The following is a 27,734-nucleotide window of genomic DNA, read 5'->3' on the forward strand; positions in this document are numbered from 1 at the left end:
GCTGAGGACAAAGAGTGAGCCTTCATTGGGATTGACCTGGAAGAACCTATATAACTCAGAGACAACAAAGCCATAAGTTCCATGGGTCTTACAAGTCTGTACCTACAAGATGATATAAACTACTTAAAACCCACACTGTGAGGATGGTTTGTGGATGCTGTTTTATAACCATGACCCCATTTAAATTCTCACATTTACCAATTAGAAGAATCAGGGTAATTAACTTATTTTTTTTGGTCTAGAAATACACAAAGCACAATGTTTCCACAGCCTAATTTTACTGGCTATGAGTTTGCTACTCAAAGTTTAGCCCATGGCTCTTTTTTTCCCCTTTACAAACATTGTGTGAAATCATATCAGCAGACACTATCTGCAACAATACTGGGCACATGGACACAGCATCATGAAAAGGGCAGGAGGAATAAGACTCCACCCAGCCCTGAGAAGCTATAGACCCTTGCTGGGAAAGAAGTCAGACTCTGAAATGGTGGTCACTTGTACAATGAGTGCCCTTGCTCAAGTAAATAAGCCCACAACTGTGTTTACACAGGGAACCCTAATTAAATTGAGTTGGCAACAAGCAAGAGACATGGAAACAGGAAGACAACATGCTGAGAAGAAGGGATTTCAGTAGAAGGAAGGAAGAAATGGAGAAGATAATAGTGAGGATTATGACCCAAGTACATATATCCATATACAATGGAATTATGAAAGAACAAATCCAAAATTAGCAAGATTTGTTGCAATTGTTTTGAATCAGAACCATATATCGAACCAGAAGTTGTGTTCTTCTTGTTCCCATTAGAGGTACAACAATTTTTTACCACCCACAGACATACAGAGACCTTCATTCAATGGACCCAAGGACATACAGCCCACTGCCATCTCAGCTAAAACAGAACTTCCTCTGCAGGGACTTATAACTGTAGACTCCCAAGGGAGCTAGCAGGGATTTGCAGTGTGATCCGAGAACAATGATGTTAGCTGAATAAAGACTCACGGGTGGACCAGCAACTCCAATGCCTGGGTCTCCACGACTGCCAGGAGAGCCAGGGATCCCAGGTGTTCCTCGGTCACCCTAGGGAGACAGAAAGACAGGGTTAACAGGCCAGAGCTGGCAAGATCAGGCACAATGTATAAAAAGAATTATGCATCTCAGAGAGTCCTCACTGTTGCTCCATCAGCTCCTCACCTATCACCTGATTTCATCCTCCATTACAATATGCACATCAGGAGCTCATCCTCTCTCTTCATCCAGCACTACATGGACCAGAGAGGCCCCATGACTGTTATCACAAGCCTTCTCCAACTTCAGCACGACCCCAACTGTGATTAGGAAACTAAGACTACTCCCCGTGTTGGAGAGAGCACATACCTACTGTGTTTACCATACCTCCATCCCAGCCATACATGCACCCACATTTCAACTCAGATACCACATCATCAGTAAATAAACACTGATGTTGATGTTTTAAGACTTTCCCAACACCTACACATTGTGATTAGCACTTCTGGGTGTGGCAGTTGTGGTCTTAAAGCTAACTCAAGTTAGACCATTGCTTCAGGTATTACAAAGTATGGATTTGGATGTTGGAGGCTCAACTTTAAATTACAGCTTCAGCACTTAAAACCGTGACAAGTTCCCTGAGCATGTTTGTTTAACTATCAGAGTGGCATACACGAGCAGCTGAGCCAGCATGGTGGTACACTGGTTAAATGTGTCAAGCATGACGATAACATGTGTGCCATCCTGCCACTCAGTCCCTATAAGCCAGCTGCTACCTTTGCTGCTGTTCTTGCCATGTGATTCTCTGGATGTGACGAAGAAAGAAATAGGAGAGGGAAAGGCTTTGCCATGTCTCACAGGAGGAAGTCAATATTCTAGTTTCTGGTATTTTAATTCCCTCTGTCTGAGAGGAAGAGGAGTCTTTGATTCCTAGGCTGATTCCACGTGGGCAGCAAGCCTGACTGCTGCTGACACTGGCATTTCCAGTCTCGGATCACCCTATTTTGCACAAATATTCAGATTTCAGGTGCCTAACTGCCAATGAGTTTGTTTGCTGTGCCTCCCCTGATCCCACAAGCAGCATCAGGAGATGCAGTTTCCCTAGGACTGCTTCTTACAACCCAAATTCAGAATATATATCAACAACATAAGGGATTGTCTGCTTATATCGCCAGCCTGACAATGCAGTGGCAGGTGTCCTTCCTCGGGCCACTTAATATCCCTGGAATGAATCAATTTGTTTCACAAACAGTAACAACCCAGAAGCTGAGAAGCTGGTCACGAAGAGCCAGAGAGATTATGTTCAGAAATCTGACTCTAGGAAACATTGATTTATTAACATTTATGTTTTTAAGCATTTAAAATATTGTTAATAAATAGACTATGGTTTTGGCCATAATGTCCACTGGAAATTCTTGGATTTGGGGCCTTTAAGAAAGTAATGCTGATCGTTGAGCAAGTAATCATTGCTTCTGTGAGCTTGTGTGTTCATCAGCTATGTCATTTCCAAACAACACTTCACAGCACTTTTTTCCTGTCTGCCAAGCCCTACGGTCTCTTTCCTCCCACTCTTCCGCTGTGTGCCCTGAGCCTCATGTGTGGGAAGACTGTATAGATGTCTCTTTACAGCTGATACTTGCATTCATCTTTGAACTTTGAACAGTTATGAGTTTCTGCATTAACAACTGTCCACAGCATAAAGAAGTTTCTCTGACCAAGGTTGACAGGCTGCCCAACCCCGGTGAATAGCTCCACTTCCACAAGCATACATGAAGCCATAGTTGCACTCAGTGGATTATTTTAAAAACAAATAAACAAAGGAGGGCATGAAGTTGGGAGGGAGATGTATTGGGGAGGTTGAGAAGATCAAGTGGAGTAACAGATATGATCAAGATAAATTATATATATATATATATATATATATATATATATATATATATATATATATATATATATATGAAATTTTCAAATAATAAGTAAAAGACATCATTTAAAAACAAAGAAGAAAAGTCATCCTCATTCTGCTAACACTCACTGTCTGTTCCATGTAAGCTGAGGCCTGGTCTCCAATGCTGATCTGAAATTCAGTTACAATGCCTGCTTACTGTCAGTTGTTAGTGCTAAATTCTATAGTGGATTCGCAATCATGAAGGTGGGCACAATGAAGCTTACAAAGTCCTTACAAAAACATAGACATCCAAACCCCAATCCTCACTAAGATCCGTTAATCCCTGCCATTTCTCTTCCTTGACCTTCCAAGCCTGATGTGGCTATGCCACCGGCCACTGATGATCAGTGAGAAACAGATCATCCCTTGTCTCATCCTCAACTACACCACTGGATCTTTCCTAATTTCTCTTCAAATTCTGCTTCTTTAGGGTGATGTGGTATGTGATATGACGAGACCTGGGAAGCAAAACATACTTTGCATCTAGGAAATCTAATTGAGAGTATAAGGGAAGGGTTGAAAAGATAAATACAGGAGCAAGTGTGAACCTGACCCATGACTCACCTGCCACCAGTTCTTTACAAGAGTGAAGAGGGTCAGGTTAGGAATATCTCAGACATAATCAAGTGACTCTTGGTCTGGCCCCAGCATAGTGTCATGTACCTCTGTAACCTTGGGAAGGCTTCTATACCTTAGGACCTTCAACAATAAAATAGTAAAATTCTACCAAGATTTCCTGCAACTTATATGTAATCATTAAGATGGAAAGTGGCTATAAAGTCGAGAGACACACCGAGTATTGCATTTTTAATGTTACCATTATACCACAAGAGTTAGCAGAAAGAAACATTAGATGGGCACATACAAAGTTAAATAAATCCATTCCCTCTGAACCTTGGTTTTGCTTTCCAATGATTAATGCAGACTTCCCTACTACAGGCAGCTTCCGGTTCCCTCAAGACCAGGCTCCATGCATGTCCGTAACCCTTACACTTAACTGACAGGTCACAGCATGGCCCTTTTGTTGTGGTTTGGATGAGAAATGTCCTTCATGGGCTCATATATTTGAACATTTGGTCCCTGGTTTGTGACACAGTTTAGGAAGGTTATAGAAACTATAAGAAGTGCAGCATTGCTAGAGAAGTACTTCACTAGGGTGGGGATAGGGTTGCAGTTATGATAGATGGTCTCTACTTCCTGTTTCCGTTCTCTTTTCCCCTGCTTCTTCCCCTCATCTCTACTTCCTGCTTCCTGTGTACAGATAAAATATGATTACTCTGCTTCCAGTCATGCTTATCTCTGACTTCTTTGGGCCTATTATGATGCTTCCTGTATATGGATGAAATGTAGCCCCTCTGCTTCCTCTCAAGTGAAACTCACACTCCAGATGCCATGTTTTCTTCCACAGACTCAGTCTACTCTGGAATTGCAAGTTAAAATAAATGCTATCTTCCATGACTTACTTTATTTTCTATCTTTTATTCTATCTTCCATGACTTATTATTTTTTGTCATATTATTCTGTCACAACAACAGCAAAGTAACAGCTACTCCGGCTTTCTGTATGTGGCAGTGCTTCTGAGGGTTTGCTTAAACTTCCATGCTCTAAGCTCCCAAGCATTGACCCAACCACTGGGTTGGTCTAGTCGTCGCCTTTCCATGCAGCTGCTTAACCCACCTGCCTTCTCTCCCTCCCTCCCTCCCTCCCTCCCTCCCTGTCTGTGTCTGTCAGATTTCAGGTATTTGCACACATCTTCACTAATCTTCACACTGACCACTTGCTGTCCATGTGTTCAACTCACCTCTGACTCCCCTGTAAACAGCATGAAAGTAGACTCCTTATTCACTTGCCTATTTAACAAAACTCACAACATACCTCAGAGTTGGACCTGATATAGGCTATATGTATCTATGTATCTCTGCACCAAGTGTCTGTCTTAAGGCCAGATGCTGGTGGCTGGCTTTAATGCCCTCCATCTGGATGCAGGAGTATGCAGTCCTTCACTAGCCATTGTGTCAGGCACTGAATTGTGCCTTTCCCAAAATAAGCCTCTCTCCTATACCCAAGAGAAAAGAATGTGCTAGCAAAGCCTCTCTGACCCAACTGAGCAGCAGTGAGGACATGATTGATTTTTTGCAGTGACCAGGTCTGGCCCCATCCGTGTCTGTAGCCTATTGTGATGCTAAAAAAAAATCCCTAAAGAAACCACTTCCCAGCTTAATGAACAGACACTTTTAGAAAATGGCCCCCAAAGGACATAGAAATAAACCTAGCACTATGTCCTCAAGAGCAAGAAGGACCAGCGGGCAGGAAGAAACCGTGTCTGGGACCCACATTCCAGGGAGGAATATGTGAAGAAGTTTGGGGTCCTGCAAGGAGGTGGCAGCTTTAGAACAGTGACTATGGACGATAAGATCATTTATCTCTCAAAGACCCCTTTTCAGTGTCAAATATTGTCTCCTTCAAACAGGAAAGTAACAGAGTCTCAGAACGCTAAAGCCATTTGCTTTCCAGTCATCTACCTTGTAGGTAGCTGAGCTGGAATTTAAATTAAGTCCCTGTGAAGCTCAAAGATGTTCACTTTGCAGGAAGCAAGTGTCACTCACTAGGAATTGCCTGCAATCACTAGCAACCAGGAGTCAATGAGATGTGCTGATCAACACTTATAGATTGCTTCTTCCCTTAATCCCATGAGGTGTGTTCTCTGGACACCTGGGACAGGGCTAGAGACCTCTCCCCATCTCTCTCCTTCCCGTCTCCCTTGCCTCCTTTCCTCTATGCTCCCACTGAGTAACCCATTCTCCGAATAAAGATGTCCTTGAATCTCAATTTACTTTCTAAGTGTCTTGAAGAACCACTCTGTAACTGACACATTCGTATATTATCAGCAGTGGAATACGTGTCTATTTAAGGGGAAAGGATGGTCCAGGGACAGCATGACTTACCTGAGCCCCATGCTGTTGAAACTGCTCGGCAACATTGGGTCAGGAATCTAAGCCTAGCTCTCTCTAATTGCTGATGCTTGCACTGGTTCCTACAGGACTTTTCTCCAACAGAGTGTGTATAGATCAGATACAAGCTACCTAGGTTAACACCTTCCTGTTGCAACAGTAAAGTGGAAACTACAGTTCGCCAATGGTTTTTGTCATTGTTGTTGTTGTTGTTGTTGTTGTTGTTGTTGTTGTTGTTGTTGTTGTTTTGAAAATGTATTAGTGGCAACCCCTATACTGGGAAACTATTTTTTTATAGATATGGTAACATGTCTTCCCCCTAAACACCATACTTGGAAGTAAAAAGAGAATATATTTTTGGTTTTATTGTTAAGATCCCGATATACAATTGCAGAATAACAGGAATGTATAGTGTCTTCCACTGTCAGATAAAGGTCTTATGTAATTACAGTGGAAAACGAGATGAGTCAAGCTCTTTACTTCTCTGCCACATCTGACACCCTGTTTTGGCTTCTAAAATGTCATCAGTGTCCTCTGGGTCCTGAAGGTCCTTCTCAAGAGGGAAAGGTCAGAGTGCTTGGATACTGAAAATGAATCTGGACAAGGTTCACCAATAACAGAGAGCCTCCCTTATACAATGACTCCTCCCTTCCCCCCCGACCCTCCATGCAGCAAACATACAGTTCACACTCCTACCATCTAGATAATTCTCTCATTTAGGAAAATCTTTGATCATGGGTAATGCAATCAAATTACCACACTGCAAGCAAATTAGTATATACTACAATCCCACTTACTGCAGGTTTAGAATGGTGATAGAGAACACCTACTAGAATAAGGAGAAAATTATGAAGCTGAGATCTCTGTTTGGCTACTGTCAACATCTATAGAAGAACCTCAAACTTCCTGATGCTAGATATTTGTTGGGTGAGATTTTCATATAGGATTTTAAATTCAATTCACTCTATACTCATGTCGCTGAGATCCTGAAGATACAACTACCATGTAAAAGAAACAAACAGGGGAATGGTCTCCCATCAGGTGATTGGACTCTAAGGTTGGAAATAAACTTCCAATTCATAGCAACATATATGGAAGCCTAAGGTAAACCACCTTGGATGGGAAGAAGTGTGCTTCAGAAAGTGCTAGCAGTTTCAGGGTGACTTGCTGGATGACAAGACCAGTGTAGAAGATATATAAGAACATGTTCTTCATGTTTTTAAGCTGTTTTTGTTCAAGATGCAATTACTCTGTAGCCTAGGCTGTCCTGGATCCAACCTCACAACCCAGTCTAGCCTCAAACTTAAAATCTTCCTATCTTAAATCAAACCTAAAATCTATCTCTACCTCTCAAGGTTAGGATTTCAGGTGTGTATCAACACTGACAAGAAGGACTTTTTAAGGAAACCGTTTTTTTTTATATATAAATTTAAGAAAATTGTTTTTATAAATAGGCACAAGTGGTAAGAAGTGATTTTATAATAAGATCTCTATATAATCCAAATATGCATATCTTGTTAAATGTCCGAGCCCCCATCCTAACATCAATGAGTGACTCTGGCTCACATCCTCTCAAGTCCATGTATCTGAGTTGGCATCCTAATTCTTACAGTATATGGGTGTGGCTACAGTTTAATTTGCTGCAGCCCATGCCTCAGTGTCCCCTGCAACCTCTCACCAAGGCCTATAATAACACATTCCTTTTCCCACATTACTGCTCCATGCAATTTCAAATGAGGACAGATACCTCAGGCTCTAAGAAGCCATGCACAACCAGACGAGGATAAGAGCCTCCCTGAACTCCCTCAGCCCTCACATCCCCTTCTCCAACACCTGCCTACTTTGCAGTTTACACATCCATTCGTCCCCTGATCCGTGAGCTGAAAGAGGCCAAGGAGTGTACCGCTAACAGTATTATGTCCTACAGTTGACCCTGTCGATGTGCCACAATTGAAATAATGAGGTACTGGCCATCTATGCAAGCTTGAGTAAATTAAGGGGGATTGTGTGTAGGGAGAGCTTTGGCTATTACCCTGTTTACTCAAGAGGAAATTGCCTTTTCAAGCCTGTAGTTACTGGTGAATTGAGAGAGGGTTTGGCTGGTGTTCATCCATTTCCTTCTTCCTCTTTGGGTACGCAACTAGATGATATTCTCTGGTCTTTCTTGCCATGAACATCACTAGAATTTGGCAGGTGGACATAAAAACCAATTTCCAGTGTTGGTCCAAGGCATTTTCCCAATATCTTCTTCCCTCTCTAACCCCTACCATGTATGCTAAGGCTTTGGGGAAAGACAGAGCAATACCAGGATAGTATTGCTACCCCTGACTAGACCAGGACCCCATTCCAACACACACACACACACACCACAGGGCTTCTAGAGCCCTATTATCTAAAAATTTAAGGATCATCTGCTACCAAAATTTCACCAGTAACAAGAGAAGACTTAGCCCTTGGCTGGGCCAGGTGAAAGACAGCAACTCTCTAATAATTTAATCAGTGTTTATGAAGCAGTGCTCAAGAGTTCCTGTCTGAAATGTGGGAGGGGTTGAGGTGGCCAGAGATGCTTGCAACAACAACAACAACAACAACAACAAAAAATGTATATATTCTCTAAGTGGTCACGCGTACCATCTCCAATTTGCTTAGACAAGCACTCACCTTGGTTCCTAAGGGACCAGGTAGCCCAGGTGGTCCACGTAGCCCCTGTTGAAATGAACAACACAGAACCATGAGAGCTGAATCGCTCAGCAGATACCAGGTTGCTGCCCTCTGCTGGAGCCATAGCTAGAGAGCAGATACTCTCATTGCAATGTGACTACATTCAGTCATAGGGCCTGGGTGTGATTCCTGACTCTGCCACCTCCTGAGCTTATGTAGGACAAAAACAAGTTTCCCTGTTCCTTACTGTGTTTTTGTACTTCAGATCTCCATGCTGAGGGCACTCAAAAGGAAGCAGCAAGATCAAGCTACAAAGCCAGGCTCAGCTGACCCTGTGACCCCTAAACCTCACACTAGGGGAGGGGACTACATTTCCAGCTATGAGCTTGGCCTAATACTGGCAGTCATGAACACACTGGAAATGTAAGTCTATTTTTTGGCTGGAGAAACCCAGGGTGGACCAAGAATCTCTCTCTCTCTGTGTGTCTCTCTCTCTCTCTCTCTCTCTCTCTCTCTCTCTCTGTGTGTGTGTGTATGTGTGTGTGTGTATGTGTGTGCCACAACCACTGGGTACTTTGAAACTTATTTGCATCACTTGCTTCCATTGGATCCTGAGCCTGCAACCTGAGCTCCATGTGCTCCGAGCACAGCAGCCATACATCCCCATTTGTGGTTTTGCATTTCCAAGGATTCAGTTTCCTGTGGTCAACCACAGGCTGAAAGTATCATGTCACAGATTTCAGCAGCAACTCACGAGTTAGTAAAAACTGTCATGGAAGTACAGTGTTACACGTTTTTCTACTTTATTGTTATTTTTAAGCATGCTGACTGGCAGGACTATGTCCCTGAGCCAAGGGACATCTTGAGCTTTACAGTACCACCCAGCTTCAGTGCGTCAACTATGGCTCGCTTTCTTTGAAAACATGAGTCTTTGCTTTTCCCCTGCAAGCCTGGCTTCCCAAAGCCCAAAGTATGTCAACCCACCACTTACCGGCTCCCCATCCTTCCCCTTTCCTGGTGGCCCAGGGAGGCCAGGAGCACCAGGATCTCCCCGTGGACCAGCTGGCCCTGGGCTGCCTTCTTCCCCTGCTGTTCCCTGGGGAGAAAAGAGGACCACGATGAGCAGTAGCAGTAGCAGTAGCAGTAGCAGTAGCAGTAGCAGTAGCAGTAGCAGTAGCAGCAGGCAGCCCTGCATGGCAGCTTTCTGAGCTGCCTGTCCCTCTGAATCCTCAGAAGACAGGCTGCTCAGCGGAGGTCAGAAGTTGAACTCTGCTCCTCCACATTCATATGCTAAAGTCCTTTCTTCTGGCAGAGCCTCCATGGAGCCTCACCCTGCCTTTCCCTATCCCTTCTCTGATGGAGAAATGCAGGATAATCAGTTAAGACTCTCAAGCAGGAAAGGGAGAGAGGGGTCTCTTCAAGTCTAGAGAGCAGGGTGGATATTCCCAGATCCCAGACAGTCATGGGACCTGCTAAAGAAAGAGTAGGTGTGAATTTGAGGAAATTTTGTCCTTTTGCAGATATCTGGTCCCTTCCAACCCTGGGCCTTGCTCACAGTCATGCTTTTTCCACAGTCAAGAAAAGGTGTTTGGCTCCCCCTAGAGGTTAAATGAGCCAACAACACACAGAAATGTAATTTGGATAAATCCCTTTTAAACTTAGGTGCTCTTGTCTCTGCAATTTAAGGTGGCATTATCTTTTTTTTTTTTTTTAAGCACCTACAGGTTATTGTGGCATACATTTATAACCCCAGGATTCAGGAAGAAGAGGCATGGTGCTTACTGCAAGTAGTACACTACTCAGGTCTATACAGAAAGCTCCAGACATTCAGGACAAACACACACAAACATCTTGTACTTCTACTACCCAGGGATTAGTATTAAGCTTGTCGTCAACAGACCATAAACCAAATATATGTGCTACAGTTTTTTTCCTCTAAAGTAAATCATTTTTCCTCTGAAACTCATATTTTAAAATCAAATCTTTTACTAAAATGAAAAAAAAATACACTCACTCTTGTTAAAATTTTGCCAAAATAAAACCATGAAAAGTTAAAAAAAAATACCACTTCTGATAATGTTTCCAAGAGAAGCATCGAGAAGGAATCTATTTTATGGATTTGATTGGGAGTGGCCCTCACCTCTATTCCCAGCATTTGAGAGGCTGAGGCAGGGAAATGGCCACAGATTAGAAGCTGGCCTAAACTACAGAGTGAGTTAAAGGCTAGCATGAACCACAGAGAGAGACCCCATCTAAAAGACCAGCCATGTTTGGGCAGTGTGTAGACTGCTACAGACAATACATCTGGAGAAAGGACGCCTTACATGTGATGGGGCAAGACACACCATCACCTCCTTGTCACATGTTCTCTCCCAAGGCCACGCCCCTGCCTACAGTCCTTGGGGTGATGTTCATATGCTCGGACCAAAGCTCCTTCTGCCATCCTCACTTTACAGCTGAGCAAATTCAAGAGCAGCGAGAGTGCTATTTGCTAGGGTGACCGTTTCTCAGCCTTGGTCTTGTCGACACTGAAGATGGCTGAACACTGTGAGTGATGAGAACAGCATCCTTCACTGTGTTTTGTGAACGTTGAGGAAGAATCCTTTTCTGTATATGCTAAGCCAGGTGTAGCCCCTCTCCTTGGTGTAGGGACCACCAAATGTCAAGGGGATGTGGGATTGTTCCTACTGGAAACCACTGTTCTCATCCTACTTTGGAGTCCCACAACTCAGACATAGAACCAGCCTTTAATGGGTCTGAAACTCAATATCTGCCTTGAGCACTGATAAACACTGTGGGTTTCTCAAGCCCTGCCTCAGCATAGCTAACATGGATGAGAACCTTCCTTAAAGCACATGGCCATGTCAGAGCAATTTGCAGAGGGATTGCAGAGGGTGACTCTTCCTCCTAAGCCTGTGGGCTCGTTCTAGTTGATAGAAAGGGAGGTCTTGTTTTCTTCTTCTCGAAAACAAACAAAATGCTTTCCCAGGCTTGGGGAGGGTTCCCTGGTAACCATGATGCTCAGTGGATAATTTAGTGGATCACTAAATTAAAAGTAGACTGTACACTGAGATCCAGCTCTGCTGCTCACCAGCTATGAGATACTGAGCAAATAAAGTCCCCCAGAGATTCTGTCTGCAATGGTAAAGGGGACATTGCTCTGACCCCCGGGTGAGCAATGAAGGTGAGAGTGTATGCGACCTCACATTCCCCTCTCAGCCATACAGTCCTTTCTGATGCCTGGGCCCTAAGCCAGCCCTGAGCAGTCAGAGCTCCTCACCTACTGGCCCAGTGAAGCCTAAAACAATAGATGCCTTCCTGCAGTCAACATTGCTCTTACCTTCTCTCCACGCTCCCCATCTTTCCCAGGGGCACCTCTGACACCAGGGGGACCCTGAAAAAAAGGAAAGGTTATGTACATGGTCAGTTTTTGATGGCTATTAGCCCCCAGGGTTATGTTAACAGGCCCCTTTCACTTCCACTCAAATGTTCCCCCATCCAGTTTTAAACTCGCTGTTGCCCATGTCCTTGCCAGAGTCTGGTCCTGGAGCTTGCAACAACAAAACTTTGAGGACAGGTATGGTCTGCTGAGTGTTTGCCTCAACAGCCTTAGACTTTGGGTACGCAGATCAGGTGAGGGATGATATCAATAAAGTTTCTTTAAACTCAAAAATCTGACGTGGTGTCAGAGACCTACTATTTAGTGTCAGTGGAGTTCTCCCCTACACCTTGAAATCTCAAGGATAAACACTGTGCAGACACACCAGTGGGGAACTTGTGGTCATGAGAAAGAGAACAGCCAGCCAGTCACACTGAGAACTGGGGCTCAGCCTTGCTGAGAACTCTGGAGCCTACTGAGGCCACCCTGCATGGCTACCTCACCTTGGAGCAAAGAACTAGGCTACCTGGGCAGGAGAGATGGGTCAGTGGTTAAGAGCACTCACTGCCTTTCAAGAGAAACTGGAGCAATAAACATTCACTTCCCGACACCTGGATGGTGGCTCACAACTACATATAATTCCACCTCCAGGATCTCTGAAGCTCTCTTCTGGCCTGCACAGGAACCAGCACATGGTGGTACATGGGCGTACATGCAGGCAAACATCCATACACATAAAAATCATTTTGTTATATTTAAAGAGATGGGCTATTTCTTCTCTTGTCACCCTGGAGCTACTTCAGGTGACAATTTTGGCCACTTTCTATGGCTGACTGAACAGCATGCTCTCCAAAAGCAAGATAAAATGGGCAAAAGAAATCAGGATTGCAGAAAAGAAGAACTATACAGAAAAGAGCTACTCCAACCACTTCCCCCATGACTCAGTCTCTTCCTGACTCCATTGCCTCCTGTTTATCAGGACAGATCTACCTAACAGGCTGTGTGGATGAAATAAACAAACGTCGCATGCATTAAAAAATCTACATGCCATGCATCTGTCCATGGAGTCACAGACGCCTGGGAAGGTTTGGAAATGAACAAGCCTGGCCCTGTGGTAGGATATTTGAAAACACTGTGAACACCAAGATAGTATAATTTACTGAGAAAAAAAAAAACCATGTTTCTAGTTATGGTGTAGCTCACCCTTAGTTCACACCTTTAATCCCAAATAATAAAGTGTAAAGTTAGTTTGCAGAAGGAAGAACACGTCTTTGAAAGTGATATTTAACTGAGTAGAAGAAAAGTGACGACTCAGAGAAAGATCTGACAGAATTGGATATGCCCAGCTCTTGTGAGAGAGAAAAGGGGCAGTGCAGAGAGAGAAAGGAGGCAATTTTACTGGGACAGTTGTACAGAGACAGGTTGCAGAGAGAGAACAAGCTAGACACAGGTGAAGACAAAACAAGCCGGAGAGTGAGGAGGAGCCAGAAGATTGGAACAGATTGCTAGAGTTAGTTTGAGGAGTAACAGAGCAATTCAGGAGAGGCTGAGAGAAAAGCCAGATTGAAATGATTAGCTTGGAGATACAATTGAGCCAGAACACCTGAGTTGAACCAGCTAGAGCTCAAAAAGAACAAGAAAGGGTGAGCTTATTCAGCAGTAAATCTCAGAGGCTGAAAATATTCTAGGCCTAGATAAGACTGTATGGATGCTAGAAGCTTCCAGGACTAGGCCTAGGTGAGCAGACTGAGGCAGTAATCCTTGAAGAAGTCAGTTATACCAGGCGAATAAAATTTACTTTTACATGGCCTAATCTATTGCAGAGGAAATGTTCCCTATAGCCTGTGACCAAATGCCACTGTATGTCATATTGAAAAGTCAGTAAAGTCTAAATCAAAGCTTATGTTGAAGCATAAAACTAGTCCATTAAAAGATATCTCGGGTCTCCACTTAGGAGAGGGGAAGGAGGAACTTCAGCAGGTGGTGAGGAACCTTAAGATACGCTGGCCTAACCGTGCCTCATTTCTTCAGATGAAAAAGCTTAGAAATGGGTGACCAAGTCCTCAGTGCCAGTTGTTGGGAAGTCTGGGTTAGAACCCATGTATCTACCATCCATTGGGACCTTTATGTCAAGATTCACTTCTTTGAAGACAAGCTGTGATGTTGATTCCAACATCAGTGAAATGTACAGCCTCTCTGTCGCACCAAGTTTATCTACAACCCAGGCAGCTGACATGTTGCCTAGAACCTTGGGTTGGTAATCTTCCATCTGGGTAGCCCTCACCTGTAACACACTGTTGACAGTGCTGCCCAGAGCTCTGTGTGGGCGGGAAGGAGGAGATGGGAGTGAACAGAGGCAGACACTGAAGGACTACAACCCACACCGGCATGCTTGCTCTCTTCACAATACTCACCAGACTTCCTGGGGGGCCACTGAGACCAGGGGGTCCTGCGGGTCCTGGAGCACCCTAAACAGAGATGGAGCAATTGAGAAAATCAAAAATGTATTGGCTAGAAATAACTAAACCCACCCGCTCTCCATACATGTCTCACATTGAGTTCACCCTGAACTGCTGGAACAGCTTCTAAATGGACACTAGGAACCTGCTCTTCAGTGGAGTATAGTATCCCCGACCCCCAGTGAGACTCGCATGAATGGACTTGGGGGTAGAAGGAACCACAGACAGGAAGACTCTCACAGTTCCTCAATCCCAGGCACTGGGGTGGGAAGTGTGGATGGCAAGAGCGGGCAGAGAATAAAGCCACTCGTCATGCCTAAGGAGTTTGGGTGACCATCAACCTTGATCTTATGCATAGAAATAGAGAATGGACTTGTTCAGCATTGAGTTATGAAGAAAAGGCTCCTGGCACACTGAGGTGTTAAACAGCCCTGGACAAGCCTTTCGAAACGCACCAGTGTTAAGGGTTGGGCAGTGGCTGACAGGGAGATGGACAGAAAGGAACTTCTGGAGAGGGGGAGGGGAAGGGGTAAGGTAATCACGGGGCTGCATGACTCTGGAAAGACCGCTTTAAGGCAGTGCCACGCTAAAGACGCTGGCGCCATTCACAGAGCAAGGGCACCTGGGGAGAGAGCAGAAGAGGGGTGTGACTGCGGACGCGTGTGCCTGTAGGCACATGACATGTGTGTGCCTGATTGGATGGTCAGTGATTGCTTCCTGAAGTGGATTTTAATTAGAACTTGATGACAGGTCATGGCCTCTGCGAGACTGGTTTTGATGAGGGCATTTCAGGAGGGTCAGCGCCTTGGAGTGAGAACTGGAAACTGCTTAGGTTCACGCTCACAGATCATGTGTCCTTCCGGTCAGAAATCACAGAGCACACTCCTAGCCTCCTTTCTAAACTCTACCCAGGCTGAGAACAGGCCAGGTTGTCTTTGCTAAGGGAATACCTGTCTCTACCCCTTCTGTGTCATTAGCACTAACCTCCATTCATGGCTGACCCCATCACTGGTAAGCCACAGTTACAGATAGCCTAGTCATGTAATTATATTTTGGACAGTGAATTTGGTCTGTAGTTCAAGGACTAGACAGGACATTGATGCTCCTCTTATTAACTGGCCATCACTCGTGGGAGACCAGGCAGGTCAGTCTGGCTCTGCATCCATTTAGTGCCGTGGAGATCCCTGAGCTCTCCAGCTTTGGCCATGCAGTCCTAGTGAAACGTTCTGAGATTAAACATACTCTGTGGCCAGGAGAGACAGGAACAGCAGCCTAAGAGCTCAGAAAGTGCCTGCTGGAAAATATCTATCTTTACAATCAATGCCTTGTCTGCCACTTTGTGTTTGAGGGTCTGTGTGAGAGACAGAGACATATATATAGAGAGAGAGAGACAGACATAGAGAAAACAAAGACAGAAAGAGGCACAGAGACACAAAAAGAAAAATGGAGAAAGAGAGAAATAGTTGTGAAATTAGTGGTTTCTGGATCAGAAACCAGGCCCAGTCCTCAGAATAGCAAACATCTGGGAGTGGTCCTCTTTGTGCATCGAAGGTCCTTTGTGTGTCCTCTACACACTAAATATTTCTCTTACTGCTGGGCACACAGGTACCACCTGGGTTAACACTAGGATTGTCTTTGTAGCATCCATGTTTGTACAGGAGGGAATTTATCTCAGGAGGGCTGGACACATGGACAAAGTCCAGGCCTGCTGGAACACAATAGAGATGAGGGCATCTTCCGTTATGCTTCAGGTTCAAATGGCCCCTGGGCCTGGACAGCCCCATCAACGTCGATTTGCTTTCTTTGCCACATCCCAGTTGGTTCAGAATTGTGAGACAGGGAAAAGATGTTCATCTTGGCCACCCCTGCTAGGAAGTCCCCAGATGTCAGGCAAGGCAGGACTCACAGGGTTTCCAGCTGCTCCGGGAGGTCCTTGTGCACCATCATGCCCCTTGGTACCCCGTGTAAAAGAGAACAAAGGAGGTAGGTCAGAGGCCTGAGGTCATAGATAGTGTTAATCTGCTGCTCAAACCTGACTCATCAGAACAAAAAAGGATGGGGCAGAAACCAGGCTCTGTTGGATGCAGGGAAGCCTCCATCACTGACCCTGCACATCCTCATCACTATCCGTAAAGTCATCCACTTATTATCATTAACTCATTACGTAAATGAGGCAGAGAGTTGGGCAACCTTGACCTCAAGGGTTTTAAACCACTAATAGGCTCTTGCCAACTATAGAGAGTCCCTTTCCTTCCTCTTTCAAATAACTGAAACATCCTCTCAGCCCAAACCATTCCTGAAAAATAAAATAAAGATGCTAATATGTACCGGACGTCTTCTTAACCTACTTGCCCATCAATTACTGGGGAGGGAAGCCAGGTTCCTACATCTGAAAATGCATTGGACACCAAGAAAAATTCTGCCTCCTGGGAAGCCTCTTTCAAGGACATGCTGAGTCTAAGGGAACTCTCCTCAGCCACAAGAAGCCCTTTAGTGGAAAGGCAGGGACAACCAAGACGCCAGAGACTATTCCAGGGCGTTGCTTTGGGGGCTCAGTTTTTTAAGGTGCTGGGAATCTTAGTTCTACCTTAGCCCATCCTCCATATCTCCTGCCCTAGTAAGAATTCAGAAAATGTTAACTAGGAAGCTGGTGGACAAGGCATGATGGGGTGGCATGGTCCAGAAAGTAACAAGTGGAGAAAGGGCTCTCTTACCGGAGGTCCAATGGGTCCCCGAGGACCCAATTCTCCAGGATGGCCCTGTGGCCCCTGCAATGAAAGAAAACTGTCCAACGAACTAGAAGATGGAGCCAGGTTTGGGTATGTGTAATGGTTATAATCTGAGATCCACAAAAGCCGTAACACCAAAGTCCAAAGGATTAAAACAGACTACATTCTATTCACTAATTCCTTCAGTATGTAGAGTGGCCAGTAGGGTTAAGACCTAGAGCCTGACAGGCATGGATTTCCCAGTCTTCAGCAAACTTGGGGAATGGTGAGCAGTGTCCAGGGTGTGTGTACTCACCAGGGCTCCAGGCTCGCCAGGATCACCCTTTTCACCTTTGGGCCCTTGCTCTCCCTGCTGGATAGAAGCATATGGTACATGTAACTCAAGAATGACCCCAGCTCCTGCTTTCTAGCACATCAGCTCCACCTCTCAGCACTGACACAAGACCACCCCCATTCCTCTGGTGACCATATCCAAGGTTGTTCCTGTAGGCTGGATTGAAGGCTCAGAATGATCCTTGTTCAAAGCTAAGAGTGAGAGGTTTTTCTTCAGGGAAACAGAACCCCAAACTGGCTGTGGAAATCATCCATCTTTCTATCAAGTGTTTCAGTGTGTGCGGGAAACTTCATTTTCTTAGCAGGCTGAATGGAATATTGTGGAAATTGTCTCTATGAGGCAACCAGTTTGGTGGACTGAGAGCTTGAAGTCTTCCCATCTTTGGTCTTTTTGCTCCAACCTTGACAGAGACTGTTCTGGCAGCTCGGGTATCTCTACTCTCACAGAAACCAGCAGCTCTGGACATAATAAATTAAACTCTGCACAGAGAGGAACAGCCTTCGCTCTTGATGGCCCTAGAATATCCACCCACCATGAGAACCAGTTTCTTGCAATAAATTGTCCCCTACTGTTTTCCAGGACAAGCTCTAGAATCCCCTGAGGCTGCCTAACCAGCATGAAGGGCTGAGAAGTGAACCTCAACGGCTGCCCCGCAGCATCACCAGATGAGCTGAGGCCACAGGCTGCACAGAGCCCACTGCTACTTACTGGCATTCTTGGGTGTGGTGTGAACACTGACGGCTGAAAAGGAAAAACCACACAAGTTAGAAATCTCGGAATCAAAGGAGCCTTCTGTTTCATTTTTAAAATCCTGCCAAACCAAAGAGCAGAGACTTGAAATGCTTTTTTATATTTGTCTTTTGTGGAAGGTGTTAGTATATTTTTAAAAAAACTCTGTGTGTGTGTGTGTGTGTGTGTACCATGTATTTTAATCATATCCATTTCCCACTCCTTCCAACCAATTATCCCCAGATGCTCTCAACGTTACATTCCTCCCTCTCAGCCTCATGTCCTCTTTTATTAATGACCCACAGAGTATTATTATTGATGCTTCCCATATGTACATTGCATAGAATTATCCACTAGAGCACAGGCAACCTACTAAGGGTGAGTGGCCACCCTCACCAAAGAAAAGTATCTTATTTGACTTGTGCTTTTCAGGAAGAATCTCATGTCTCTCAAAGCCGGCTTCAAACTTTTGAAATAGTCAAAGATGATTTTGAATTCCTAAGCCTTCTGCCTCTCTACCTTCCAGGTACTGGACGTATATGTGTGTCTAGTTTTACGTGTCCTTTATTATCATTGAATTGGCCCAACAGCCAGCTTTCTTTAAGCGGTCTGCATGTACTCATACATTAATGATGGGATGTGCACTCCATAGATTTACATGATCCGTGATCCCAAACCTTCCGTGACTCCAGATATCTTCTAGTAGCTTCTCCGCCCTCATCAGAAAGAGGCAGATAAAACCTACTGGAAGCCAAAATGGAATACCCCATGCAGGCAACTGGAAGGCGGCCTAGGACACTGAATTCAGGTATCTATCTTTCCCCAGTATTATCACCTGACTTGTGATAGCCAGGGACAATGGTGAAGAGACTAACAAGGGAGCCCAGTCACTGACTCATGGAGAGGCCAGTGGAGACCATCATGAACCTCTGTGACCCTCTAGCCTTCCCACGACCCAGGCTGCACTGAGCTTCTGCTTTGTCTGATCTCAGTGCTTTCACATATGCTATTCCTTGTGCCTGGAACACTGCTCCCCTTTAACTGTGGCCCAGCCTTCAGGAGTCCTCTGGTTGTCTCCATAAATGCCCCTTCTTCTTCTTGTACTCACATATAAATTAGATCACCTGAGTCCCCTTGATATGCACATCAACTATACTGGATGTTCGTGGATGGCATTGTGTGTGTGCAGTGGGGGGGATTAGAGTGTATTCCTATTCTTGGAGCTTCTGTTTGATTCTACTCATCTACATGTCTGGGTCTGTGCCAGCATCATGCTGTTTTTATTACTAGAGCTTGATATCTGGAATGGTGACCCCGCCAGCACTATTCATCTTACTCGGGGCTTCTTTAACTATCTGTGGTCTTTTTTGTGTCCATGTGAATTTCAGGTTTTCTATTTTATTTCTGTGAAGAACATGCAACTTTTTATAGGGAGTACATTGAATATGTAGAATGGTAGAAGATCAAGCAATATTAATTCTAAGTCCCTGAGCCTGGGAGGTCTTTCTGTGTCTTCCTCCATCCCTCTCTTCAAAGGCCTAATGTTTAATTGTAGAGGTCCTTCACCTCCTTAATTAGGTTTGTTCCTAGATAAATTTAGACTTCTGTGACTGGAACATGCCCATAATTTCCCTCTTAGCATGCTTATTGTCAATAAATAGGCTTTTGTAGCTTGATTTTTTAATTCCACCACTTTGCTGAGGGTGTTGATTATTTTTAGAAAGTTCTAGTGGAAGCTTTGGAATGTTTTGTGTAAAATATATTATCTCCAAATAGTTATGATTTGACTTGTCTTTGTATTTGTACACCTTCAATTTCCTTCCCTGAAGAGACTAGAAGTTCTCTGTGAAGTCAGAAGGCTGCTAGCAGTTGGCCCAGAGCGAAAGCCCAAGGGACAGAATAAGCAGTGGGAGAAACTGGTGATTCACATAAAAGGTAAAATGTGGCTTCCTCTCTTTCCCCGAAAATCCCTAGCTCCAGACTTCTCCCAGTTAGACCGCTGTCTCGGTTCAGCCCAATAGAGCCCATGTTAGTGTTTACATAGAGCTCTGAAAATACGAAAATGCATAATTCTGTGCACAAAGTATAGTAACAGTAAATCTGAGCTTCATTGTTGCCAGTTAATCATATGTGTCGAGAGATGATTTCACTGTCTGGTGACAGGGGGTGATCTGCCTCTGTCCTGTTGTATGGATAAAGAAACCAAAGGACGGAGACATCTGAATAATGTAGACTCAGGACCTGACACCCACACAGAAGGTGGAAGACTTTGTTCCCAATGATCCGCAAATTAATTTTTCCTCCTTAGCATGTTCTATTTAGTGTGTTCGTCCATAAAATTTCAAGACTCTACAAAGTGTGTGTATGTGTATGCATATGTATGTATGTACGAGTATTCTTATATGCATGTGTGTACGTGTGTGTTATGTATGTACTATGTGTGTATGTGGGGATGAATAAGTATGAGTATGTGAGCATATGTATGGGTATGTGTTTGTGAATGAATATGTGTGTGTTGTATAAAATTGGATTTTTATCAATATAAGCAACACTACAATGTGCACACTTACATACAGTTTTTAGATAAATACAACCATCCTCGTAGGAAAGAGTGTATTTTAAAGAAAGATACTGGTGTCCTCCCTATCAGACTACTGAAACAAACCCCTGAGGGAATTTTATTTGTCCCAGAAAACTGGTGTTGATAAAAGGAAAAAGGTAAAACCTGGCGCTGTCCAGAGAGGGAATTTATCTCCAGTCCCATTAGAATTTTCAAACAGATCCATGAGCAATGTCTCTGTCAACTGCCCAAACAGAACCACAAAATAATCATTCCAAAACTAGACCCATTGCAGAATTATCTGGAATAAGATACCTGATAAGGAAAGTGGACATTTTATATTTATTATTATATACTAAAGATCCCAGACAAAAACTACATCCATGCTAAATATGCTATAAGGTTCTGATTTGTAATCATGGAAAAGTGAAATATTGTCAACATAGCACCATGCTGTCTTGGGCTATCTTCCCTCCCTTCACAACCAATCGCCATTCACTGCCTTAACTTATCTAACATCCTACCCACAATTAGACAAAAATTTATTGGAATATCTCACAGTCCACAACTGAAAAGCTGACTGTCATCAGATAGCCTCAAAAATCCCTAAACACTGAGGATGCCTGTTTTCTCATCTCCAGATTCTTGTCTCAGAGTCCCTGTAAATAATAGGTAGAGATGTACTCTCAGTGTCTATGATATATTCTGACAAATTATAATTGTGCCTTTGTTGAATAAGTGAATAAAATAAGCACAGGGCTTCTCTTCACTAGAAGAACTAAGAGTTGGTCCAGCTAATGAATTAATGATAGCATATTAATAACTGGTATGTGTGTGGGTGTGTGTGTGTGTGTGTGTGTGTGTGTGTGTGTGTGTGTGTGTGAATCCCATTGCCTTAGAAATTCAGAGAAGATGAGATTAGAATCAGAGTAACTTACAGTTCCAGGTAAGCCAGGGGGACCTGCTGGACCAACCTCACCCTAGAAGAAATGAAAACAAATTTATATATATATATATATAATCTTAATCAGGTCAATTCTGCTGATGGTAGAAAAGGTCTATAACAACATCCCCCCCCCCCAGAAAAGTAGACCACCCTCCCTGCTCATACTTCAATAGATTGTAGCTGGGGGACACACACATAATTTATATGCTAAATTATACAGTATCTCAGGCATGTATTTTTAAAGTTTCTAGACTGGTGTGTTTATCTACAGGTTATTATTTAAGTACCATGTACCATTTCAGCATTTTGTAATAACAAAGAGGATTCTGAAGTTGTTCCAATTGCTGTCATCAAAGCCAGTTACAGCAGATGTTCCCACACATATTCTTTAGCTTAATGGCCATACCAAAGTCTAGTCCCCTTAGAGAGACCCCCAGAGCTGTGCTGTCCCTAGAGAGGCAAGCTGTGCTCATCTACCCACACATACCAGGATTGTTCTCATGCACAGCACAAGTGTGGCATCTGATTCAGCTGAACTTGAAACCTGCTTCTACCATATCACAAGCACTAAAACGGTAGAGTTACCTTTGCCTTGTTTCTTCTGTTACATAGCACATTCTAAGTTATGTATCTCATGTGTATGAATGGATTTACCTCTGTGGGTAGGTCCATACAGTATTTTTATATTTTATATACAAAATGATAGCTTTCGTAATGACATGTTTATATAATTATATAATGTATGTTGTACTTTGTTCCTGCATCCCATACCGCTTGGGAGTTCCCTTCCTTGTCCAAATTCCACACTGTTATTTTAATGTCCCATATATATTTATATTCTCATATATGTGCCATACATATACACACATTTTTAAAAATGCCACATATGAGAGGAAGTATGTGTTAATTGCCTTCCTAAGTCTGACTTATTATTGGTTACATGATTTCCTCTTTGCTTCAACAATAGAGACAGTGAGACACAAAAGCCTCAGTCCAGATGTACAAACATACACAGACAGACAGACAGACAGACAGGCAGGCAGGCAGGCACCTGGATTCCCACTCAGAATCCAGCTTTTTCATTTGGTCTGACATAACAGAAGTTCCAGGAGAAGTGCCATCAGAGTCATGGTGTGACTGACTCTGTCTCCTTCCTGGCAGGGTAGGTCCCATGCTCAAGCACTCTAGAGACCATCATACCTACCCCATCTCCTTGCCATTAACAAAGCCAAGGGATCAAAACCCAGTGCTTCCTAGAAGGGGTGTGGACAAACAGACAAATAGGTGCAACATGAAAAGACACAGAAAGAGGTGTCTAAAGCAGAGGACACAGGATGCCTTGACAACGGTCTCCTTGTCTATCCCCAGAGCGGTGCAGGAAGAATGGCCGCCAGTAGGCAGGTGGTGGGAGGGAGACTCTCCAACTTTGAGTATGAGGCTTAACTTTAGAAAGCAATGGATTTGGAATAAGGTTTTCATTGATAGGTCTGGATTCAAATCCTGTTTCTCTGGGGGTTTTCATCTCTCAGTTGTCCTTGACAAGCAGGAAGAATTACCATTCCCAATTCCAAGGTGCGAGTTATAGGGCAAAAACAGTGGAGGGCAAAGCTGAGTCAGGGACTTGCCAAGTCCAGTCAGAAGAAGGCAGCCTTGCATTAGTGTCTTGTTCTGGATTTATTATTATCTGAAACTTGAGGGGAGCCTAACATGACCGAGAATCTTTAGAAGCCTGCCTATAATTCTGACAAAACAAGTACAGCTTTGCAGCCTCCCCACGCCTCTGCATTCTGGAAAAAGAGTATCTCTATTAGAAATTGCAACTCTGAGAATCCAAGTCTGAACAAAAGTTCCTGGAAAGAAGTAGCAAGCACCCTTTCTGGAACCATCCACAGCTGATTAATGGATTAGAACTAAAAGACTGTAGAGGCTGGGATGTTGCAGGAGCCGTTCCTCTCCCACCTGGGTCTAATATCCATGTGACTATTGGGTAAACTTTTGCAATGTGTTAGTATATCAGTAGCTTCCGCTACCACCAAAGCTAACTGTGTCATCACAGAGCATCTGCGGCCTATAACAAAGGTTTCCCCCACTTTGCTCTAACCTACCCATGATGGTGTTTCCATCTGATGCTTCTACTAAGTATTTGAAACACATCTTGATTTATTGATTTATTGAGAACCAGAGTGTGGAAAGTGAAATGTCAGAGCAGACACCTTTCAGGAAGAAGGAGCTCTGAGCCCCTGAGCCTCTGGGGATGATTGGCCCCTGGAACCAAGGAATCAGTACTATGTGTCAACACTCTGTGAGTCTACTGTGAAGAAGCTGGTCAGGTATCATGGGGGCCAATAAGGATGAATCCCCTTCTCTCATAACCAGAAGCTTATGACACTAGGAACTGAATCTGCAGGACTTTGTGAACTGGTCAGAGCATGGGCTCTGGGCTCTACCCTGGCAGATGGAGAAGAAATAACCGTTTAAACTAACTCAAAGATGATAAGATTACTATCTAGCCAGAGGCTTTCTGGAAGAAAACAAAAAACATGTCAGTATTGACAGACCCTTAAGACAGATGCTACCCTGTGTGAGGATTACTTAGAAACATGCTTTGGAGCAACACAAATATATCCTGTAAAACTCACCCTCCTTCTCCTCCCTCGCCCCTTTCCTCTTCCCCTCTCTTCTTCTCTCCTGTCCTCTATCTCCCTCCCTTTCTCTTTCTCCCTCTCCCCCTTCTTTTTCCCTCCTTCCCTTCCTCCCTCCTGCCCTCCACCCTCTCTCTGGAAAGCAGCTAGGACATTTGGTGATGAGGGTGACTGCAGGCAGCTCTTACCTTCTCTCCTTGAGCACCCTTCAGTCCTGGAAGTCCCAGTTCACCTTTTTCTCCCTAAAGTAAAGAATATATAAAAAGCATTAGAACCTCTGCCTCTCGGAGTAAGGGCACTTCGGTGTTGTGTGACAGGAATGTGCATCACACCTGTGCTTGTTCTTGCCTCCTCTGCAGGACGGCCACAGTGAAACCTAACTCCAAGGAGGCTCTAGAAGCAGCTGACTCCTGCTTTGGTGCCTCACAGCCTGTTTTCTCTGAAGATGCCAGCTCTTCTCAGAGGTGTCTCTTAGTCAGTGTCCTTTCATCCCTGCTTAAGGACTCTAGACTCTGATCTTTTTCACCCCTCAACACTGAGAGTTACTCTAGTCTCATAGTCAAAGTCATCACCTCATTCGAAGGGAGGAAGACTTCAGAAAATATTCTTTTCCTTGGGCACAGACACATTGGCCCTGGTGTTAAGAAGCAGTCCCACTTACCTGGTCTCCTTTCTCTCCACGTACTCCTGGGAAGCCTGGAGCACCTGGAAGGCCAACTTCTCCCTATGAGAACAAACCCAGTAAGTACTGGTGGGAGGGTTTCCCCATGAGAGGGGTCCTAGGTCACATGCTTTTCATTCCCTCATAGATTTCAAGCTTAGTCACATGGGAAGTAGTTCCCTACGCTCCTTCCTGATTAGGTCATTTCCTCTTTCAGGAACCCTCATCCTACCTCTCTAGGTACCTAACTTCTCTATCCTTTTAGGACTCAGCTACAGTGTTCACCCTTTAGCATCTTTCCTGACATCCCTAACCCCCTCTTTAGGATGGCACGCCTTCTTCACTACACTGTTAAATTGTTCTTATGCCCAGTTTCTTTGGGTTCCTCAATGGGCTCTAATGCTAATGCTTGGCACAACTACTGATGCCTAAGACATGCTTAAAACTATTAAACAAACTAAGGCATGAAATAAATGTAATGAACTTTCAAAAGGCATGATTCTTCATGATACTTCATAACGCTTATCTGGGACATGATGTATGATGATGATTCGTTAACTAAAGAATTAAACAATAAATAAAAATATGAGCACACTAACCTTCTCACCAGGATGACCTGCAAGGCCCTGCTCCCCAACTTCACCCTGTAGACAGAGTAACAAAGTTCTACTATCTTCTATATATACCTTCAAACATGGCTGTCACTCAACAGTTCAACCCACACATCCTCAGTACCTGCCAGCCATGGCTCTTTGCTCTCTCAAAATGAGACATTAGGGCCCGTGACCCTGAAGCATGAAGCCTAAGTGTTCTTTATTTCTACAGAAAGGAATTCTACACTCTCCCATACTGTCTTCTGCTTCCCCCAAAAGAGTGGTGCATGCTGCATCTGCTCTTCATGACTAAACATCTGCAATTTAAAACAACATGGAGCCGAACCTAGAACTTTTGGATGCATCCCAAACCAGATCTCAGGACTTATCAGAAATTCCAAAACCCCACTCTGGGCTCAACAATGGAGGAGAAGCTGGTACAGAATGTGTCCCTATGACTCAGGCTTCCTGGTTATTCTTCCTTTTCATAAAAATCAGGCAGTCCCCTGTGCTTACAAGCACTGAAGAGTTTAAATTCTCCTTCTTGCTAATGTTGCAATGGGAGAGTGTCCTAAGAGATGATGCTATGTACCCAGGCTTCTAGGAGAAAGCATGTCCTAGAGAGGTTCACACCAGTTCTTATCCCTTGTTTCATTCTCACTTATGAAGTTTCTGCTGTGGTCTTAATGCTTCTCCTAAAAAATTATGTCAAGGCATAACCTTCAAAGAGTTACTAATGGCGTGGGGTCTTTGGGAGATAGTCAGGCATGGGGGTAGATTCATCCTGAATGGGATTAGTGTCTTTACTAAAAAAGGGCTTGGGAGATCCCACAGGTCTCTCCTGTCTTGAAGGCTGCTCTCCTGGAAAGTGTCCATCTTCTCCTCTACCTCTGGTGCCACCATAACATCTAAAGATATACAGATAATCTACAAAGCAGAAAGTATCTTGCATTCCAAATCGACCACCACATGCACCTTGAACTTTGCTGCCTCCAGAACTGGGAACAATAAATTTCTGTTGTTTCTAAATTACCAAGCCTGAAGAATTTTGTCACAGCATACCAAAGAACAGATTTCTCCCACTTTGTGTCATCAAACTGACATGGGAGACTGGATCAGAACCCCATTCCAAGGCTATCAGCTGCTATATCACAAGGCCCTTGCTAGAACAGGTGCATGGCACGATAATTTCTAACTGTATGTATGAAAAAAAATCACTAGTCCTTCACAGGAAATATACGTTTAATATCTGATACAATATTTAGCAAAAGATTTAGTATAGCTATCCATAAGAAGTATGGTTTTCTGATGAGCAGACACATGAAGGAAAGACTGAGCCAGTTGGTGGTATGGATTTTTCCCAGAGCTGTGCCAAGTCAACTGGTTGTGAAGGCCAATAGCAGTATTGATTGTCAGACAAAAAGGCAAGGAAGAGATTGTGGGAAAGGAGGAGGGAGATATGGGAAATAGAAAGGAAAGAAAAAAAAGGAACATAGTGGAGACAGAGAAACTAAATGTATGTTTAGTGTACACATCCATCTTAGCCTGTAGCTCTGGTTCCATGAAATGATTCACAGTTTCTTCTATGGTCTTAATGCTTCTCCTAAAAAAATATGTTAAGACATAATCTCCAAAGAGTTACTATGGAGTGGGGCCTTTGGGAGGTAGTCAGGCATGGGGGTAAATTTTCCCTCGGCGGGATTAGTGTCCTTACTAATAATGGCTTGGGAAAGCCCACTGGTCTCTCCTGTCTTGAAGGAATCCTGATGAAGGATATCATGATGGAAGCTCATGGATCTTCTGTCATATGGAGTTAGCACACTCTGGAATTCTCTGTGCATCCTAGAGTACACATCAACACTCCCAGGTTTATAGCACATCTCATAAGAACCTCCCTAGACAGAGCTGTGCAAATTGTTCACCACTGAAGTTTTCCCCTGAGTTCAGCTGGCATGGACTCATCTGTTGTGTGAACTCCTTCCTAGGTGCTGAGGAAGAACAAGCTGAGTGTGGCTGGAAACTCTGAAGGCTACTGAAGTATAGATTGAACTTGATCGCTGGCTATCAAATGAGGTGATGAGGTGACCTGATAGGCCTTCGACTGCCTCACTCCCTGTTAATAGCAGCTAATTTGGA

The 27,734-nt window shown here is 44.0% G+C and overlaps 1 protein-coding gene across 5 annotated transcripts in view; it reads right to left on the minus strand.

Moving 5' to 3' along the window:
• Col22a1 (collagen type XXII alpha 1 chain) overlaps positions 1–27,734 on the minus strand; it is a 235,361-nt gene that overhangs the window by 82,959 nt on the left and 124,668 nt on the right. For 4 of the 5 annotated variants that reach the window (XM_034516770.2, XM_076911443.1, XM_076911444.1 and 1 more), the window contains 13 exons: positions 25,605–25,649; positions 25,006–25,068; positions 24,533–24,586; positions 21,695–21,736; positions 18,176–18,208; positions 17,429–17,485; positions 17,119–17,172; positions 16,311–16,355; positions 14,360–14,413; positions 11,907–11,960; positions 9,558–9,662; positions 8,567–8,611; positions 1,001–1,078 (listed from right to left, as the gene is read on the minus strand). In XM_034516770.2, coding sequence (XP_034372661.1) covers positions 1,001–1,078; positions 8,567–8,611; positions 9,558–9,662; positions 11,907–11,960; positions 14,360–14,413; positions 16,311–16,355; positions 17,119–17,172; positions 17,429–17,485; positions 18,176–18,208; positions 21,695–21,736; positions 24,533–24,586; positions 25,006–25,068; positions 25,605–25,649 — 729 coding nt within the window. The remainder of the gene's footprint in view (positions 1–1,000; positions 1,079–8,566; positions 8,612–9,557; positions 9,663–11,906; positions 11,961–14,359; positions 14,414–16,310; positions 16,356–17,118; positions 17,173–17,428; positions 17,486–18,175; positions 18,209–21,694; positions 21,737–24,532; positions 24,587–25,005; positions 25,069–25,604; positions 25,650–27,734) is intronic. The other variant, XM_076911446.1, reaches the window with a different exon arrangement.

This window comes from Arvicanthis niloticus, chromosome 13 (assembly GCF_011762505.2).
Source record: "Arvicanthis niloticus isolate mArvNil1 chromosome 13, mArvNil1.pat.X, whole genome shotgun sequence".
Lineage (NCBI taxonomy): Eukaryota > Metazoa > Chordata > Mammalia > Rodentia > Muridae > Arvicanthis > Arvicanthis niloticus.